Below are 19,077 nucleotides of genomic sequence, written 5' to 3'. Positions count from 1 at the left end.
GATTTATAAAAAGCCAACCAGTTTGTGAAAAGAAAAAAAAAAAGATTGAAAGGCCTATCATTCATCTAATCTTAAAATTTAGTCACTCATGTCTTTTTGTTTTTCATCTTCCATGTAGAAGTAGTCCTTCAGACCCATTTGGCCCATGGAGCCAGAGTTTACCCTGGTTTCTATAGCATGAAACGGATAAAAGAAATTACTTGCTACCCTTTGGATATGACACTAGTCTATCACAAAGTACTTTCCACTGGAGCTAGCAGACCCAGCTACCCACTCACTGCTGGGTGGACAGAAGGGTCAGAAAATAAATATCGACTGCACCTGGGATCAATCTCAATCTCATGTGAAGCGAGTGCTCTACCAACTAAGCTATCGAGACCCCCCCATCTCCCATGGAGATCAACAGTTTAAACTTTCGTTTTTTTTTAAATTTGATTTTCTGGGCCATACCTGCTTTTTACCTAATTAAAACTTCAAGATATGGACAGAGCCATTTTTAATTTCACAAATACAAAATTCTCCATGGCTCCAATGGAAATCAGACCTAAACTTCCAAAATCCTGAGGCATGTAAATTACCTTTTTGCCATTGGCTTGTCCTGGTCCTATGCAGTAACAAAACATGTTTGGGTATTTTAACTGCCCATGGTGGCCAGTTTACCCCACTGTGTTGTTTTCTGTTATTGTCCTGGAATGAGCTTGGTTATTCCTTAGCCTTGGCTTAGATTATAAGCAGAAGAGGAAACAGTCAAATGTATGACGGATATTTGGGGGGATTTTTTTAAACAGTGTAAATTATCTGTTATCTGTATTGTCACAGTTTTTAGTTTTGATATGATACTAAGCTTTGGACTGTAAAAAGTAATAAATAAAAAATGAATATAACAGCTTAACATTTTCTAAAAAAGAACAAATTACTAAACACTGAATCTTTCAGGAAAGCCGCTCATTGGAGTCCTGCTCTGGCAGCACAAAGTTGTGGCTTTGGAAAAAGCTTTTTGACCACATTTTCTCACTGCACTCGTGTGTCAAATGAGTACCTGGTCTGTAAAAGGGCTTTGAGTGCATGAAGTGGATATTGTGCTTTATAAAAGTTCAAGGGTTTTTATTGGGGGGGGGGGGGGGGGGGGGGGTATTGTATTTATACTTTATACACTTTCATCTATCCTTGCAACCCTTTGTTTTTGTTTTTTTGGTAACTCGCAAAATAGTAAAATAATCCACCTCAAATATCATGATCTAAAATAATAAAAATAAAACATTCATTTTTAGCTTCAATTGTATTGAAATTTATTCTTTTACATTTGCGAGCTCAAACACACCACACACACACATTCACTCTCACTAGTCAATACCCTTAACACAGTTCATTAAATACAGGAGCTTTTTAAAAAATTGGAATGATCAAGGTATTATTATTATCAAATATTCTGTGCCCCGAGGAAAATGCCACAACATCCGCAAATATGCAGCTGCATAATTTTGCCTTCCGCATGTCTTTGCCACATCTTTTTCATTTATTTTTAAAAATTAGATTAACGTAAAATGTCTTTGCCCTATATTTTGCCTTTTATTTTAAAATAGAAGTTTTGACGATTTTTTACAATTTGTGGCTGATCACAATGATGAGCAGAAACGATTGATGTACTAAGGCGAAATCCTATCGTGTATGGTTAGATAACTGAGGGACTAGCATAATGGCAGACAATTGCTTGAAAATTCGGCTGGTCCTAATATTTTTCTGAACGATCAGCAATCAGAGACGTATAAATAAGTTATAAGTGGGCAATTTCTTCTCAAATTTTTACTGTTTTGACTTCAGATTCTTGATCAGCGACAAATTTGCAAAAGATTTATAACAAGTGCTATGTGTCTGCTCCACAAATTGTTGGAAATTATTTTTTTTTTAATCATTAATGTATTTTTTCTTTTTAATTTTGAGTTGAAGAGCGATTCCATCATCAACATAATATATATCCGTCGACTTGGTATATGATAATAATAGTAAAAAAATTTTACCCACAAAATGGAAAATATTCCGTGGCTTACATTACCTTTTTGTAGCGGTCAAGTACCAGGTCATAAGTGGGGGGAGGGTTAAGCTAGGAAAGTCACCAAATTTGAAGTTTTTGCATTAAAAATTGGCCGTTTTGTGTAAGAAAGACATAGGCCTGGGGTCATCAGAATATTTATTAGATGTGTAAAGTCACCCCAGGGACTGAAATAGAAGTTAAGGATGTACAATTCTGCTGTTTTCCCTAGTTGTAGCATAATTAAACAATCAAGGGTTTTTATAGAATGACATATTCAACTAGCAAATGAAGTACAAAATAGGGGTAGATTTTGTGCCGAAATCAACTTAATTAGTAAGTTGCTTTATGCTGAAAACATTTCAGAAGAGTAGAACATAATCTACTTTATGTGATAATACGCTTGGCTTGGTACTGGCTTTAGTATTGTGAAAAATCATCATTTAGGATCATTGAGGTAAACGTATTTGGTTTGTTCCCATCATGGAAGTTTGAAGAAAAACTGTTCTTTTTTCTTTTGTCTTAAATACAAAAGTAGGCCTTATAGCATTGTGAGGTTTAAAAAAATGGATTTTTTAATTTTTTAATTCGGTTTATTTATAAATTTCATATGAATGATTATTTTAATGATACCTAACAGTATTTATCATTAATGCTAATAATAATAATTGTTGCATAACTTCATTTGCCTTTTTTTTTGTATTCAGATGTCGAATGTGACAATTTTTAGAGGCTTTCAGTGTTTTGAGTTGAGATTCAGTTGTAGTATTTCTTTTTCTCCTTCTTCTTGCTTTTAAATGTGCATATTGTTTGCTTGTATATATATGTACAAATTGCATCAGCATCACCTGTCTCCGAATTTTTTGAACGCATAATTTGTTGTTTTTGGCATAATGTCACATTTTTTTGGCATAATTTTGGAGGAAAAATGGCATTTTCTAGGAGGGACAGAATGTTGACAAAATTAAAATTCCAAAAACAGTTAATTCCCGTCACAGAATCTAATTACTTTTGTATCTGGTTTGTCAACCCCAAAAGTAACCAAACAATTCAGACAAATATTCCTACACCAATGAGTTCATGACAAAAAGTTAAGTCATTCAAGAAGCGATCATGAAAGCTCAATCATTATAGATTCTAATTTGACTTGCACTAAAGTCCCAAGATTAGTCCCAACAAAATTTCCAATCCCTTTGTGATTGGGTATATCTCTTTTAGTCTGCTTGGAATCAATTGCAGTAAGTCAGGATCTATCAAGAGAATATGAAACAATTGTTCCTGTCTGTTTCAAGCTCTATAATTTGAGCTTAATTCTGGCTTCATGGGCTCCATCTAAAGAGAAAAAAGCCAATCTGAGATGGTTTTTATGCTTTTGGAGTGGGCTGTCCCTATCTTTTCTGCATTACTTTCTAGTAACTTTTGGTTGAGCTTTTAGTCTAGCATCCATATCATCACACGTTAATCTGCTAAAGACCAGAAAATTAGCTCTGAAAGAATGGAATGGAGAGGGGGGGGGGGGGGGGGGGGTTCTACTATGATTTCCTCCAGGACGGCACAGCACGGTGTGGCATCACAAGCACCTGACCACCACCAGAGGGTTTTGGGTCTTTCAACCTTTCTTTCCATACAGACGTTGGCTTGAGCAGACGATTAGGATCCCTAGACACCTCCACATGAACCTGAAAAAATTAGCAACAAATTTAGGAAAGGGGGGAAGTGGAAGTGAATTTTAGATCTTTAAGGGCCTTAATAGAGATATTACCTTGCTAAAAAGATGAAACTGAAATATTTTGATTAAAAAACATTTAATTTAATATTTCTACAATAAAAAATCAATGACAACTTTCAAATATGGTACTTATTGCTTATATTGTTTCACCTTATTATCCACATTACAAGCAATGTGTTGTTAAGTTACCATATACACATGTAAACATAACAAAAGATCAAATATAATGACTTCTTGGTCTTCAAACTTGGATACACAGCAGACATCCAACTTTTAGTTCATGGCACAAGACCGAAGGTTCAGTGGCACAAGACCGAAGGTTCAGTTAACAAAGTTAGTAAGAAAACCTAAATATTATAGATTTTGATGACTGGTTTTTACAAACAATATCATGATTATTTTTTAAAAACACAGATTTTACACACAGATATATTACAAAAGAAAAAACACATTTGACCTAAGGCATACCTGACTTTTCAAGGCTGCCAGTCTTTTTTCCCGCTCCTTTTTGGCTTCTTCCTTCTCTCTATTGTGTTCCATTTTTTCATGAAGTTTTTGTACATCCCTACTCCTAAATTTCTCTATTTCTCTAGCCGCTGTAAGTCGTTTTCTCTCCTCCTCATTTTTCTTTTGCTCTTCATGAAGATGCTGGAGAATTTCTTCTTCGATTTTTTTCTGTTCTTTATATTGGTCCACTTGATGTTTTAACTCCAACTGGAAACAATGAACAAATAGAAACACTCATTAAAAAAGTGACAAATCATGTGACAAATTTGCCATTTGTTTTTATTAAGATAAATGAACAAAAACAAACAAACAAAAAAAACTTTTAAGTTGTATTCAAATTTTCTGTGATTGCATTCATAAAAAGAGCAAAACTAATTCCATGCATGAGTAATATATGACATTTTGTTTGACAATATTTACTTCACCCCCTAATTGGCAATTAATTTCTGTATGATTGTTGTCATCATTATCGTTAGGTTGTTTTTTTTTTGTTTTTTTTGTTTGTTTGTTTGCTTTTGTTCTCCACTGTTTTGTTTTTCAATTTCTGTTTTGCTTTTTTTTAACAAGCTTCAACAAAATCATTCGGATTTTACCCTTTATGTATGTAAAATATATAATTCAAACATTAGAATTAGAAAGGGGGAAAAAGTACATTTACATTTAGATATAGGTACATTTATAGTCTATTAGTTTTAATTTCAGGTTTTTAGATGTGATTAGGCTTTCTTATTACCACAACTGTAAAATAATGATAAAAAATGTTGCAAAATGTAGTAAACTTTTCAGACATTGAGGATTGGTAAAAGTGGGTCACTTCGATAGCTACCCTTATAGGGATTGGATTACAGGCAACCAAGTCGCTGATATAAACATCTCCATTTCTGAATGGCCATTCAATTCTCATCCAGTAAAAACTTGACTGTGAAAATTTTAACTTTAGCCAATTGACCAGTGAGATAGCTTCCAGGTTGTTGTTCCTCCTTTTTTCTTTTTTTTTTGTTGTTGTTGCTGTTGTTGTTTTTGTCCTTGGTCTTAATGACGAGAACTATGTGGTTTTACCCAAGCCTTGTTTGATCTATTACTGACATGGAAACAATCATATGCGTGTTTCTTTTTCTTGTAGTAAATCTATGACAGTCTGATTCTCCTTCTGAGCAGAGAATGTAACCAGTTTATTGAAATACATAAATAAATGACAGAGTAAAACCTATATTTTGTAAAGAATTCTACACATAAAGATTAAGAAAACCTTTATAACCGTGAACAACTAGTGAAGAAAAAAGATCAAACCTGTCGCTTTTTTCCTTCTTCTTTTTTCTTGACTTTTTCCAATTCTTCCCTCATTTTTTTCTCCTCTTTCATTGCTTTCTCCAGTTCTTTCTGTACCTGGTAAGTAAAAGAAGTTATTTATTTTTAAAGAAATCACATTAAGAAGAAGAAGAAAAATGAAAACATTTAATTATGATTTACTAAGTCTTTCTAAATAGCAAAACAAAATAAATTTATCCCGTCTAGGCAGCCTTATAAGGTGTCCATGCATTCTTAAAATAATAGAATTATCTATCAAATAAACATCTAATGTCAGCACAAATTATCCATGTTGTCTAAATGAGCGAATTGGGAGTTATTAATATGTCATTACTCAATTTAATCCTTTATCCGTCAATTGAATCTTCTTCTTCTTCTTCTTCCTTTGGAAACTTCCAATATTGTCGAGGATCACTCCACAGTTTGTAGGGTATTACATTTTAAACATGTTGAAATACTGCACATACTACTAAGAATAAATACATATATATTAAAAACCTAACACAAAAAGTTATAGAAGATTGCAAAAATTATATTTAAAAAAAAAAAAGAATTCTTCTGTTAATTTTAATGAAACAAACAAAGAGTATCCACCTTCCATGCATTTATTTGTTTGAACCTGTCAGATCTTTCTCTAGCAATGATCTGTTGAAGGTTCTTTTTCTTCTCCTCTTCTTCTTCCTCAGACTCTGAATCTTCCTTTGCTTTTGAAACCACATCCTCTTTTTCTTCCTGTGGGCAAAGACGCGGTTCACAAATAATATTAATAATAATAACAAAAACAACAACAACAATATTATTAAATAATAATAATAATTATTATTATTATTATTACTATTATTATTATTATTATTAATATTGTTGCTGTTGTTGTTGTTGTTGTTATTATTACTATTATTATTATTATTGTTATTAATTAATTTAAGATCATCATAAGATTAAAATTGGATGTTATGAACATAAGTCTTTAGGTAATTTTTTCATATACTTTAAGATGGGTTTAATCTCTTTCAAAACTAAAGCTATTCAATAAAATAAAGGCGGTCATTCTAAACAGTCTAGCAATAAATAAAGATAAGTTTTTAGACATTTTCAGTAAACGGGTATCGTAGATATAAGTAATCAAACTGGTTTACAAATTTTTAGGTCTTTTGGGTCTCATTATAATTAACATGACAAATGATCTTTAAGTCAATGCGATGTTTGAACGGAAAGCAATAAATGTATTTTAAGACAGGTTAAATGGGGTCAGTTGTCTTTGTTAAAGTGGTATCTTGATGCCTTTTTAAACACTTTTTGTAATCTTTGAATCATATAATTAGAAAAGCCTATTTAAAGAGCATTATATGGAAATGACAATAGTTTCAAAATTGATGGCATTTTCGATTAGGGTAAGAAACGAATAGTTATGCAAATTTGTAAAAAAAATTCTAATTATGTCCGTAATTAAAATGATTTTATTTGTTAGTCAAAATAAATTACAACAGTGTGTGTATTAGTGTACGTCTGTTGATCTGCTTGATCAATTTTATTGATGATGCGTAGCTCTCACCTCTTTCTTCTCCCTCCATTTTTTGATTGCATGTTTCTTATTTTCATTTAAGAACAAATATTCTTGATACCATGTTTCGTGGTCTCGAATCTCAGACTCCAACCTTGTTGGTAACATTGGCTTGACATGGTCCAAGAAAACTATCCTCCCCTGAAAGGTTGAAAAGGGAAAAAAAAGACAAATAAATTATCTAAAATAAGAGATCAGTCGTATCAGTTTAAAAACATTTTTTTTTAATAGCTGCCCTTTTTTTTTTTTTTTTTGCAGTTTTTGATAAATGCCAATCTGTAGAATCCAAAAAGAGCACTTTGCAGCATATTTTGTATTTCATTTTTGTTTTTACTTTCTCCATATTACTGGAGGACACCTGATGCAAAGTAACTCTAACAAATGTGTTGAAGATAATTTCTAGCACACACGAAATTAATAATAAATTATAACCTTACCTTATACATTCTCCTATATCGAAGAAATGTTTGGTGATCATACTCATCCCAACCACCTCGATGGCCACCACTCTGATGAACAAATTTCTATCAAAACAAAAATTAAAATTGTAAAAAGTAATTGCAATGGAAATGTCATCAATACTATCTTATCAGAGTTCTGCTCCCTACAGAGGTTGAATGTCATGGAATGTCAATACATTCTGTTTATAATACTCCTAAATGTCCAACAACTGCCTCAAGGAATACATTATACTTAACAATAAGACAAAAAGTATAAACGGGTTTGAAACAATTTTCAATAATTTCTACCTGCACTATTATTTATATAGTATTATACTAAATTATACAATACACTTTCACAGAGCGATTAAGCCCATGAAGTTGGAATTTATCCTAGTTTTTATAGAGCAAAATGGGCAGTAGCAACAGTCTGCTACCCTTTTGATAGGCAATATGCCACCCATAAAAAAAAATGCTGGGTTAACAAGATAAATATATCTTACATCAAAGGCAGCTACTTCGTGAGGAAGATCTTGTGTAACATCTCTAGAACTGTTGGAAATCTTTGGTTGGTTTGGAGCTGGAGTATCCGCTTGAATTTGACTCCAACCCTCAAACTTTTTCTCCAGTTGTTGAATTTCCAAGGTAACTGTTTGCTCAGACCTCATCAACTCTTCATACCTGGAGCAAATAATTCATTTGTTGCCCATACTTATAAATATAACATTTGCATTAATAGAGAATCAGAGAACAAGACCAAGCAGCAGCATGGGCCACCATTATCTATTTTTAGAAATGAAAAGATTTGAATTTGGTTTCAACAAGTAAACTATTTTCTTTAATGGCAAAACTTAACACGTGGTTTTGTGGTATGACACTCGCTCTCTATCGGAAGGTCCTGGGTTCAAGCCTCGCTCGATGCATAGTTGAGTCCTTGGAAAAGGCTCTTTACTCATATTCTCTCACCGTACTCAGAAGTAAAAGGAGAATCTGGCCGTTAACAGCGTTGTCTCTGTCTGAAAAAAATTGTAATATCGCTTAACAGGCGTCATGTCTCGTTCTACATGTTACGTGTTGCTGTTGGTCTGGAATCCCTTGTAAAGCGCTTTGAGCATGTTTAGTAGATATTGCGCTATATAAAAGCTCAAGTTTTTTTTGTAATGATCCATTTTCTTTCTAGTTTTCTTTTTGTTTTTTCGTTTGGTTATTTTTAAATTAATTTTTTTCTTTTTGTTCAAAATCTTAAAGCCACTAATAGATATTTGAGTAACTTCTCCAAGGACTTATTTATGGACAGCAAATACACATTTTGCAGAGAGTCAGATTGATACAGTCATACAGAATATAACAACCTGCATCTAACAATAAGGATTCACCCTTATCACCATGATTAACATTATTATCGCTATTCTTACAACTGTCCCGGATGAAAAATGTTTTTCTTGACATTGTACAAAAGTAAATTTAAGTTCATTTAAAATAATGCAATAATGAAATAATGAAAAGTAAAACAATCAATACCATGAAATTGTGTTGGGTACAAATAAGTCAACTGATATAAAGAGGCCAGCGTATCACATATCAATTTATGTCCAAATTCGGATTATTGTGAAGACAAATTTCAATATCTTGTAATAATTCTATGTATATTTGAACTAACATACTTTTTCCTTTGAGATGCCTTGAAAGATGTGATTGTTCCCTCAATGTCATCCATTATGGTTTTCAATCTTTCCACAACTGGAGGAAAATAAAGTGAGTAGAACACAAACATTATAAAAAAATATAAAGACTACTCTTTGAGTAGATATTCAATTTATCCATCTCCATATTATGCTATAAACAAATATCAACTTCTTTTTAACACATTAGCCAAGTAAATCATAAGTTACAGTTAAGACCATTGCTATAAATATATCTGTGAAGAAACATAGTTGTCCAATTTATGTGTTTTGTTGAAATCTATATTTTTAATGGTTTTTACTCCAACATTAAACCAGATTTAAGACTGATATAATTGATATCAAGAACTGAATGTAAGAAAATCTTAATACTGTACTGTACTCTAGTTAATCGTCGATGAAACAGCGGTTTTAAAAATATGATGTAACATCCTAATAAATCACAATTTTCACTTCAAATACAACTAAACAAATATTTTAATACAACTTACATTCTGGGGTTGCTTTCAAATCTTTGAGCTCCTTCTGAAACCTTTTGATCATATGGTTCATTTTCTCTAATTGTTGTTGAATCCTTACCTCTACAAAGGGATAAAAAAATCATTATTCGATTCATCATCGTTACTATTTAGACAATGTATTGGACGATGTACTCTTAGCCATTTTAATAAAGGTCATCTCATCGTCTTAATCCTTTGAGATCAATGTTATATAAATTGACATTTCAAAGAAGATGGATCAAATAAGAGTTATCTTTTGAACCAAAATCTGGACCCAGAAAAATGTCTAGATTTGAATAGTTCATTGAACGACCTTAGGTTATGAAGCAATAATGAAAAATTATTTCACAGATCCATGGTGATGTGTGTTAAGAAAAAAAAAAATACGTAACATATTGATGGATGCAACAGATCTAAACACTATTATTATTTCATTTAATTGCAAGGTATAGATGTCTTGCTCTTTATGACTATCAATTGGAATGGGGATATTTACTTTCAGTCTTTCTCTCTTCTGTCATTTTGTCTTCTCCCTCTTTCAGCTGCATATAATCTTGGTAGAACTCTGAGCGTTTGCTGTAGATTTGAGTTAGCTTCTCTCTTTCCATTGTTTGAATCCTATGGAACAAACATCAAGAGGAATAAAGGTAATCTATAACATCTAAACATACCATCATGCTTTTGATCATTAATTACACGAATTGAAAAATTATTCAGGCATTTATACAGATCTCTTTAGCAGGACACACTCACCCTCCCCCCCCCCCCCCCCCCCCCCCCCCCCCCCCCCCTCCCCCTCCTCCTCTCTCTCTCTCTCTCTCTCTCTCTCTCTCTCTCTCTCTCTCTCTCTCTCTTTGTTTTTTTTGTTTTTTTACGTTGATGTTGTTCTGTTTCGTAACATTATCATTTTTTTCTTATTTCGACTATATTGAAATACATTCTGGGCCTTGATGACCACCAATTACTCATGACAATTAATTAAATAACAGGAGATTTTCCCCGACAGCTTAAAATTATCAAATCAGGAAATTAATGTCTTTTGTTATTACTTACATTCTTCATTTTCTCCTCCTTCATATAAATTGACTGAGTAGTACTGTCGGTGTGAATTTTCAAAAAGGAAAAGAATAATTATGGTTCTCTCCTGACAGTCTGTAGTGCATCTTTGTAAGTTTGAATATTTCTTAAAAGCCTAAAACCAGCAGGTAGCTCATGCCACAAACGGAACGTGTTTGAGAAAAAAAAAAAAAAAAAAATAAAGAACAGAGCTGATAATGCATGTCAACATTAAATATAGCAATGTTTAAAAATTTGATAATTTGACTAGTTTGTTTGCATTTCTATTTACAATGGTAACATGTGTTATAACCAAAACTCACTGAATGCTCAATTTATGAATTTCTCTTAGTAGCTCAGATTTTTTTGCTTGTTCTTTTTTCTTTTTGATTGCTGAAATCTCGGCATCCTGAAAATGAACATGTATGATTGAATAAATGCAATGTTTAATTATTGAAAATCACATTTTTTTTAAAGTTTATAAATGGATTATAATAGGGGCAAACTAAACTTAAATGTTTATAAATATTATTTTAGACCTTATAAAGTCGATTGCAAGTAAATTGCAAAGAGGAAGTCTTTGCTTTGAGATTAGTTCTAGAAGTATAATTGTGCTACAAAAGAAATTTAATTTTCATGGGAAAAGATTTTTTGCAATGGTACCCATGGAACACAAACAATGGCGATGCTGGCTTTTTGATAAATCAAAGAATGCTATTTATCCATCAATGAGAGCATCTGACAGTCCTTCCACGATAAACATTGATAAGGTTGTCATTCATCTCTTTGTTTAATTTTTTTTTTAAAATTCTCACCAACTAAAGCAGCCCTTTTAAGGGTCATCAAAAACTGTGCTTTTCGCTGCCACACATTGCATTGAATTTTACCTTCACTTTTTCATTATGTATTTATTGGACATCGCGTACATTCGGTTATAATGTCATAAAATCGCCAATCCTGACTGTTGATATAAGCGGGTTGCACTGTAAGTTTTTCAAACGTAGTGTTTTTATGCCCCTCCATTGACAGTGTATCTTAACGGATCGTTTTTATGCACCTCCGTTGCACATGCGCATTCCACGCGAGTCATCAGCAATGCTGTGTTTCTGTATCGAAATTTTAAACCAAAAAATAGAAGTTACATTGAAGATACAATAATATTCCAGAAAGACCTAATTCAATGTTATGAATAGTCCGGTGGCTCCGTTGCACAGTGGTTAAGCTGTCAGGTTCTAACCTTGAGGTACTAGGTTCGATTCCCATTATTGACAATCTTTAAAAAAAATATTATTAAGAAAGAAATCATTTTTATTGTTATAGTTATTGGATAGTGATTTCATGGTGGAATCACTATTCGCAGTAGTAGAATGCTCTCCCGTATCTGAAAATTAGTCTGTCCCCTCACTGAACACAACACTGAACTGTATTTTCTGTTCAAAATGGCTTGAATGGGAGTGTGTTAGTTTGAGAAGGAAAGAGATGGAGGGATGATTGAAACATTTTGTATGATTTAGAATTGAGATTTTGAACGTTTCAACTTTTCCTTCAAACTTGAAACATGAGAAGATCGTGTTTTTTATTATTTTTTGTTGTTGTTTTTTTTTTTTTTTTTGGGTTACAATAATCAATCTAATCCATTAAAATTTCCCCGATCTCCGACTTGATCATTCGTTCACATCTTGAAATCTATCAGATTACTTTAATTAGAATAGTTCTGTCCCCGTTTATTGTATTGTAAAGTTGGTTAAATATATTTTATAAAGTTCCAGGAATCCAGTGAATATGTCTTTTCCGATGACACAGAGTACACAGAGTGACAGTGAATCGGTGTGATGATTAACTTGATAACTGACAATCCTAGTCTTAGATAGTTACTGGTACTAAACTAATAAATAATCTTTTTCAATAAGACTTATGATGCATTAAAACTTATCAATATGAATGGAAGATATGAAGATTTTATGTTAAAAATTAGATTTCGTTCTTACTCGATCATTAGTTGTGTTATTGTTGAGATTATTGTTCGCCGTTGTAGCTTTCGCCTCAAGCGCCGTCGCCATTTTGAAACCAATCAAAACAAGAACTTGTTCCAGTCGAAAAATAAATAGTAAAGCTGATTGAAACTAAGAGACCAGGCAATTTGAAAATCCAATAAATTTTACAACTTTTATATTCATAAACTATTTGTTAGTTTCTTTGTCTTTTAGATGGTCGGTTTGAAAAAATGTTGATGAATCGGGAAATGTGTTTAATATCCGTAAAAAAATACAAGTAATTTACGGTAAAAGCGGCAGCACGATGGTTACTGGTTACAGATGCACATACAGTGGAATCCTGATAAGGCCAACACTGTCGTCCAGAAAGATCGATTGACTTTAAGCAAGGTTAACTGAGTTGAACACTCTTATATAAAGAACAGAAGTTGGGACCAACAAAAGCTGTTGACTTTAAACAGAAGTTGACGTTAATAGTGTTGACTTTATGCGGATTCCGCAGTATTCGGTTACACTACCTACAATCCTTGAGACAGTCTACTCAATCCGAAGATTCTTTTCCGCGTTCAGTAATCTTCCTGAAACCACAGACAAGTCACGTATCAATCTAAATAAACGTATTAATCTCAAAAGGGAAGTTTGTCTTAGGGTCTATTTCAGGGGAAATCTGGAATAACCCGCGTCAGGCGCAAAGTAAGCTATAGGGCGAGATGACTTGCTCAAGGATCTAGTCACAGAAAATAAGACGAGAAGTACAGAGGGTACCTAATCGAAGTCGGATCTTTCAGGTATGAGCCACGCTACCCCTAAAAAGATCAATTGACACGGTGCACTGGTCAATCGTCGTTCGAACCTTTCCCGCGACCAATTCAAGAGGTCAATATGTATGTATACAACATACACAAGAACACAGGGAGGATTGAATGACTGGAGTAACAGGATTAGTGTGGTGTGATATATAAAATTGATGTATATTATGATTGCTGTGATGGGCACATGGTGCCTTTTGCATCTTATGGACTTGAACTTAGACCACTAATGGAGAATGGTCGTCGTTATGGGCCTCTGTTGCCAACTACCGAGCTTCCTCTTATGGTAGAGATCATCACGAGAAGCTTTTCCCTAAGTTCAGAGAAAACGACGTCTCGCCAAAAGGAAACATGTTCTCCATAGTCGTTCTCCGTTTCGTAATCTGACCCTCTCCTAAAATCAGAGAGCCTACATACAAGGGCCATCGTGTTTGAGGGATATTCCTATCCAATCCAATCCAATAGTTTAAGGTGCACAAGACATTCCTGTCCATTATGCATATGTTTTTTGCAGTTTCAAATTGTGCAATAATAAACCCACGTAAACTATGAATAGAGCAGTGAGAGTGTCTCTCTACAAGATTATGTGGATAAGCTGTTGATGTGTTCGGCAATTTGTTCCAGTCATCAATGGTCCGAGGGAAGAAGCTAAACTTGTATGCATCAGTTTTAGTCTGTGGTTTTATAAAATTTCCTGCTGTGGCTGTTTCTTACTGGAAATGTGTTTTGTTGCGGTCTGAGGCAGCAGCTTCTAATTCTAATGGTGCTTACACATTACTGTGTTATGACGATCTATCCAGGACGCAAACTCATTACCGCACTCGTGTACCCTCGCAAACCCGCCCGGAAGCTTTGTCACAACGCACCGTTCAACAAGATGCTCTGCGGTTTCTGGCTCTTGACCACAACGGGTACATGTTGGACAGGTTGCAAGCCCCCATTGACGAAGTGAGTGTGCCGTTAAGCAGGTTCTCGACCGAGGCCGATTGGCTGCTACCAGGGCAAACACAGCCTTGGCTGCTACCCAATGTCTCCTCTTGCTGGTGGGAAAGCCTGGCAACTTCTCCCCCAATTTCGGGGATTCAATGTCCCCGCCCCCCTCGAAGGATTGAATTCGTCCAAACCGACTTCCATCTCGTATATGCAGCTCTGTTCGAAGTCAGGGAAGCTACGTACAATGGTTGCCGGGACTAGTTTCCGTTGGAAACAGGGACACCGTCCGTTATGCGCTTGAGAGGAGTATCCCTATTCCCTCTCTTTTTTATCCTATTAAGCCAATTGTTTGTAATTGTCTCCCGTCGGACATCGGGGGGCTGGATTGCTGCTATCATTGGGCCCCATTCTATAGACGTTGTTGCCAGCATTCCCGACACTATAATATGTATGGAATTGTGAAGTTTTACATCTACCTTCTCAACGTTCTTGCTTCTACTTCTACCCAACACTGGAGCGCAATACTCCGCGGTGAAATAGCATAATGCCAGGGGCGGACGTCCTCATGAGCACTTGACTATCACCCCAAGTTGATCCCACCAGCTTCCTCATAAGAGTGTTGCATTTCTCTATGCTTTGGTCGGGGACTGAACGAACACCTTGCGAACCCCCTCGTGGATCTTTACCTTGCAGTTGGTGAGGGGGCTTGAGGCACACGGGAGGGCAAAGGTGTAAATCCCGGTCGACCGTCACGAGACCATCCCGGGTATCGAGCCAACGAGCCACATGAGCTGCTCGCCCCGGTGTGTGACTAAATTTGATCCAAACCCGGTGCCCGAATAGCAGCCCTATCCCGGGCGCCACACTATTGTCCTTATGTCGAGTCCCAATCAGTCCCGTCAATGGCGAAGCGGTCTGCCGCCTAGCCAAATAATACCGCGTTCGTGTCGCCAGGGTCGTCGGCACGTCCGAGAAAAAAGCAAACGTCCCATGCATCAATCGATTCGCGGCCTGCCGATCGGAAAATGCGACGGCGGGGATGGCGAGCTGACGCGTATATTGTCCCTGAACGTCGAGAGCCAGAGTATGGCAAAAAATGAGCTTTTATCAAAGCTATTGGCCGTTCATTGCGTTGATATCCTCCTTTTACAGGAGACCCACCTTTATTCAGGCGCGCAATCTTCCCGATTCCAGATCCCAGGCTATACGGTGGTCCAACGCGAGGACACCTCGAGGCTCAAAGGAGGGGTTAGCGTTTACGCTAAAGAGCCATCGAAGGTAAGGGTCATTGAGAGCGTAACGGACAGCAATGGGGTGAACCGAATTTCCGTGGAAGTAGGTGGACTGTGTTTGCATAATATATACAAACCACCTAGAGCGACTTGGACTACACCACCGGTACCGGTGGTCAGCCATCCTTCCATCTGTCTGGGAGACTTTAATAGCCACCATCACGAATGGGGCTACCGAGACTGCAATGAGGCAGGAAGACAACTCCGCTCATGGATGGACTGTAATGATCTACACCTAGTGTACGATCCTACAGCCAAGGGTACCTTCCGGGGTACCCGCCATAAGAAGGAGTATACTCCAGACCTCACCCTCGTAACGAAAGGCGCGAACGGTGAACCGTTGCAGGTGAAGCGGACAGTCCTCGGGGACTTTCCGCATAGCCAGCACAGGCCGGTTCTTGTCACAGCTGGGGTGACAATACCGAGGGTGCAGTCTCTCCCACTTTGCAGATGGAATTTCAGGAAGGCTGACTGGGAGGAATTCAGTTCCTATATCGAGCAGGTCTGCCCTGCCATTCCTCCCAAGTCCAAGAATATAACCAGATTTAGCAGGCTACTGGTTAAGAGCGCTCAACGCTCTATTCCACGGGGCAAACGGAAATTCTACACCCCTTGCTGGACAGCAGAGTCGGAAGAGCTGTACCGAGAGTACCAGCAGACCCAGTCCCAGGACACAGCCGATAGACTACTCCAGTCTCTGGCAGAGGAAAGGAAGCAACGGTGGCAGGAGACCGTGGAAAGTCTCGACTTTACACACTCCAGCCGCCACGCTTGGCGTTTGATAAAGAAATTGGACCCAGATCGGAATTTCGCGAAGGCTGCACCGGAATGCGAGGCAGACACAATTGCCAAGAATATTAAGAACCGTAGCAAGCGGGTCCCTAATCAGGCTTTTGAGCGCGGTGTCCGAAAGGCGTACCGTACGATTTTGGACTCGCTACCTGCGGAGGAGTCGGACTGGACGGCCCCGTTCAGTCCCCGAGAAGTGGGTGCAGCCATTAGCGAAGTGAAGAACGGCAAAGCAGCTGGGATAGATGGTGTATATCCCGATATGGTGACGCATCTGGGCCCCAGGGCACGGGCCTGGCTAGCAGAGGCAATGTCTGACATCCTTGCAAACGGAAAGCTTCCACAAGTGTGGAAGCATGCGAAGATAGTTGCCATCCTGAAGCCAGGGAAGCCGGCGAAGGAGGCAGACAGTTACAGACCCATATCGCTGCTGAGCTGTCTTTACAAACTGTTGGAGCGTGTTCTATTAAACCGATGGGGGCCGGTCCTAGACGCTGCCCTGCCACCTGAGCAGGCAGGCTTCAGGGAAGGGAGGTGCACCACGGAGCAGGTCATTGCCCTTACAGAGCATATTGAGCACGGGTTCGAGAGAAAACAGCAAACAGGTGCTGTGTTTATAGACCTATCAGCGGCGTACGATACGGTCTGGTGCGATGGGTTAATGCTCAAACTTGCAAAAATCATAAGGTGCAAAAAGACCTTGAAGTTGTTCTCTTCGATCTTAGGGGAAAGGCAATTCCACGTCGCGCTGGGAGACGTCACGAGCAAAGTTAGGAAATTGAAGAATGGGGTCCCTCAGGGGTCGGTACTTGCGCCAATGTTGTTTAACGTTTACATTAGCGATATGCCGAACACTTCCTCCCTGAGGCTGGGATACGCAGACGACTGGGCACTCGTTACTCAGAGTAAAGTGTGGACCCGTCTCGAGAGCGTACTCAGCGAGGACGTCACCAGACTCAAATCCTACTTTGACAAGTGGTACCTGAAGATGAACACTTCAAAAACCGTGGCCACTGCATTTCACTTATGCAGTGGTTGGCACACCCGTAAACTGAATGTCCTAGTCGGGGACCAGCCACTCCCATATGAGCCGCGTCCAAAATACCTAGGGGTGACGCTGGATCGCAGCCTTACCTATCGGGTTCATCTCGAAGGGGTTGCCCGGAAGATAAAGAAGCGGAATAGTCTTCTGAGGAAGCTGGCGGGATCGACTTGGGGCGCTAGCCAAGCGCTCCTGAGAACATCCGCCCTGGCACTATGCTATTCCACCGCGGAGTATTGCGCTCCAGTGTGGGGTAGAAGCAGAAACGTTGAGAAGGTGGATGTAAAACTTCGCAAGTCGATGCACATAGTGTCGGGAACGCTAGCAACAACCCCTAGAGAATGGGGCCCGGTGATGGCAGCGATCCAGCCCCCCGATGTCCGGAGGGAGACCATTACGGGAAACTGGCTGAGTAAGATCAAAGAGAGAGGGAATGGGGATACCCCTCTCATGCGCATAATGAACGGTGCCCCCGTTTCGAGCCGAAATAAGTCCCGGCAACCCTTGTACGCAGAATCCCTGACTACGGACAGAGCTGCACATACGAGATGGAAGTCGGTTTGGACGAATTCAATCCCTCGTGGGGGCGGGGACCTACACTCCTCTAAGCTTGGTGAGAAGTTGCCAGGCTTTGATACCAGTAAGAGGAGACACTGGGTAGCTGCGAATCGGCTTCGGTCGAGGAGCTGCCTAACGGCCGGTGCGTTACATCAGTGGGGTCTAACTTCCTGTCCTTTATGTCCACGCTGTGGGCAAGAACCCGAAACGGCAGAGCATCTAGTCAAAAGGTGTGTTGTGACGATGCTACCAGGCGGGTTCGCGACGGTGCACGAATGCGGACCGGACTTTGCTGATTGGGTCGATCGTCATAACATAATAGTGTGAACCATAAGAAGCTGCTACCTTGCGAACACCGCGCACGAAAGACTGATTCAGGGTCCGTTTGCTGCGATTCTTTATAGTTCTGGCAACTGTGTCTGTCTCACATTCTGAAATTCCGGTCAGGATCCAATTTCTTTATCAGTCGCCAGGTGTGGCGGCTAGAGTTTGTAAAGTTGATACTTTCCATGGTCTCCTGCTACCGTTGTTTCCTTTCTCCTGCCAGAGACTGAAGTAGTCTATCGGCTACGTCCTGAGACTGGGTCTGCTGGTACTCCTTGTACGGTTGTTCCTGACTCCTCCGTCCAGCAAGGGGTGTAGAATTTCCGTTTGCCCCATGGAATGGAGCGATGAGCGCTATAAACCAGAAGCCTGTTAAATCTGGTGATGTTCTCGGACCTGGGAGGGATAGCAGGGCAGACCTGCTCGATATAGGAACTAAATTCCTCCCAGTTAGCCTTCCTGAATGTACAGCAACTACCAATGCCAAGTGATCTGTGGTAACAATTTAACAGACAGCTTTAATG

The 19,077-nt window shown here is 38.1% G+C and overlaps 1 protein-coding gene across 1 annotated transcript; it reads right to left on the bottom strand.

The window, feature by feature from the left end:
- Positions 1 to 1,264: 1,264 nt before the first annotated feature.
- LOC144966336 (coiled-coil domain-containing protein 112-like) lies at positions 1,265 to 12,890 on the bottom strand. The gene is made up of 12 exons (XM_078902652.1): positions 12,801 to 12,890; positions 11,136 to 11,221; positions 10,253 to 10,374; positions 9,748 to 9,837; positions 9,239 to 9,314; positions 8,078 to 8,255; positions 7,572 to 7,658; positions 7,126 to 7,275; positions 6,168 to 6,305; positions 5,556 to 5,651; positions 4,227 to 4,472; positions 1,265 to 3,708 (listed from the first exon to the last, which is right to left on the bottom strand). The coding sequence occupies exons 1-12, from the start codon at positions 12,870 to 12,872 to the stop codon at positions 3,562 to 3,564; spliced, it is 1,488 nt and encodes a 495-aa protein (XP_078758778.1). The 5' UTR covers positions 12,873 to 12,890; the 3' UTR covers positions 1,265 to 3,561.
- Positions 12,891 to 19,077: the final 6,187 nt, after the last annotated feature.

The sequence above is a fragment of the Berghia stephanieae genome, chromosome 2 (assembly GCF_034508935.2).
Source record: "Berghia stephanieae isolate SIO BIC M18660-M18661 chromosome 2, UCSD_Bste_1.3, whole genome shotgun sequence".
Classification (NCBI taxonomy): Eukaryota; Metazoa; Mollusca; class Gastropoda; order Nudibranchia; family Aeolidiidae; genus Berghia; species Berghia stephanieae.
The sequence above is the reverse complement of the archived record's forward strand: the minus strand, read 5'-3'. Positions and strand labels throughout refer to the sequence as shown.

Bases quoted from the DNA above. Each gene is read 5' to 3' on its own strand.
- LOC144966336 (XM_078902652.1), bottom strand. From the start codon at position 12,872: ATGGCGACGGCGCTTGAGGCGAAAGCTACAACGGCGAACAATAATCTC. The intron at 9,838-10,252 runs GTAAATATCCCC...ATCCCTTTGTAG, and splicing joins AGAAGAGAGAAAGACTGAAA to AGGTAAGGATTCAACAACAA. The intron at 9,315-9,747 runs GTAAGTTGTATT...ATTTTCCTCCAG, and splicing joins TTTGAAAGCAACCCCAGAAT to TTGTGGAAAGATTGAAAACC.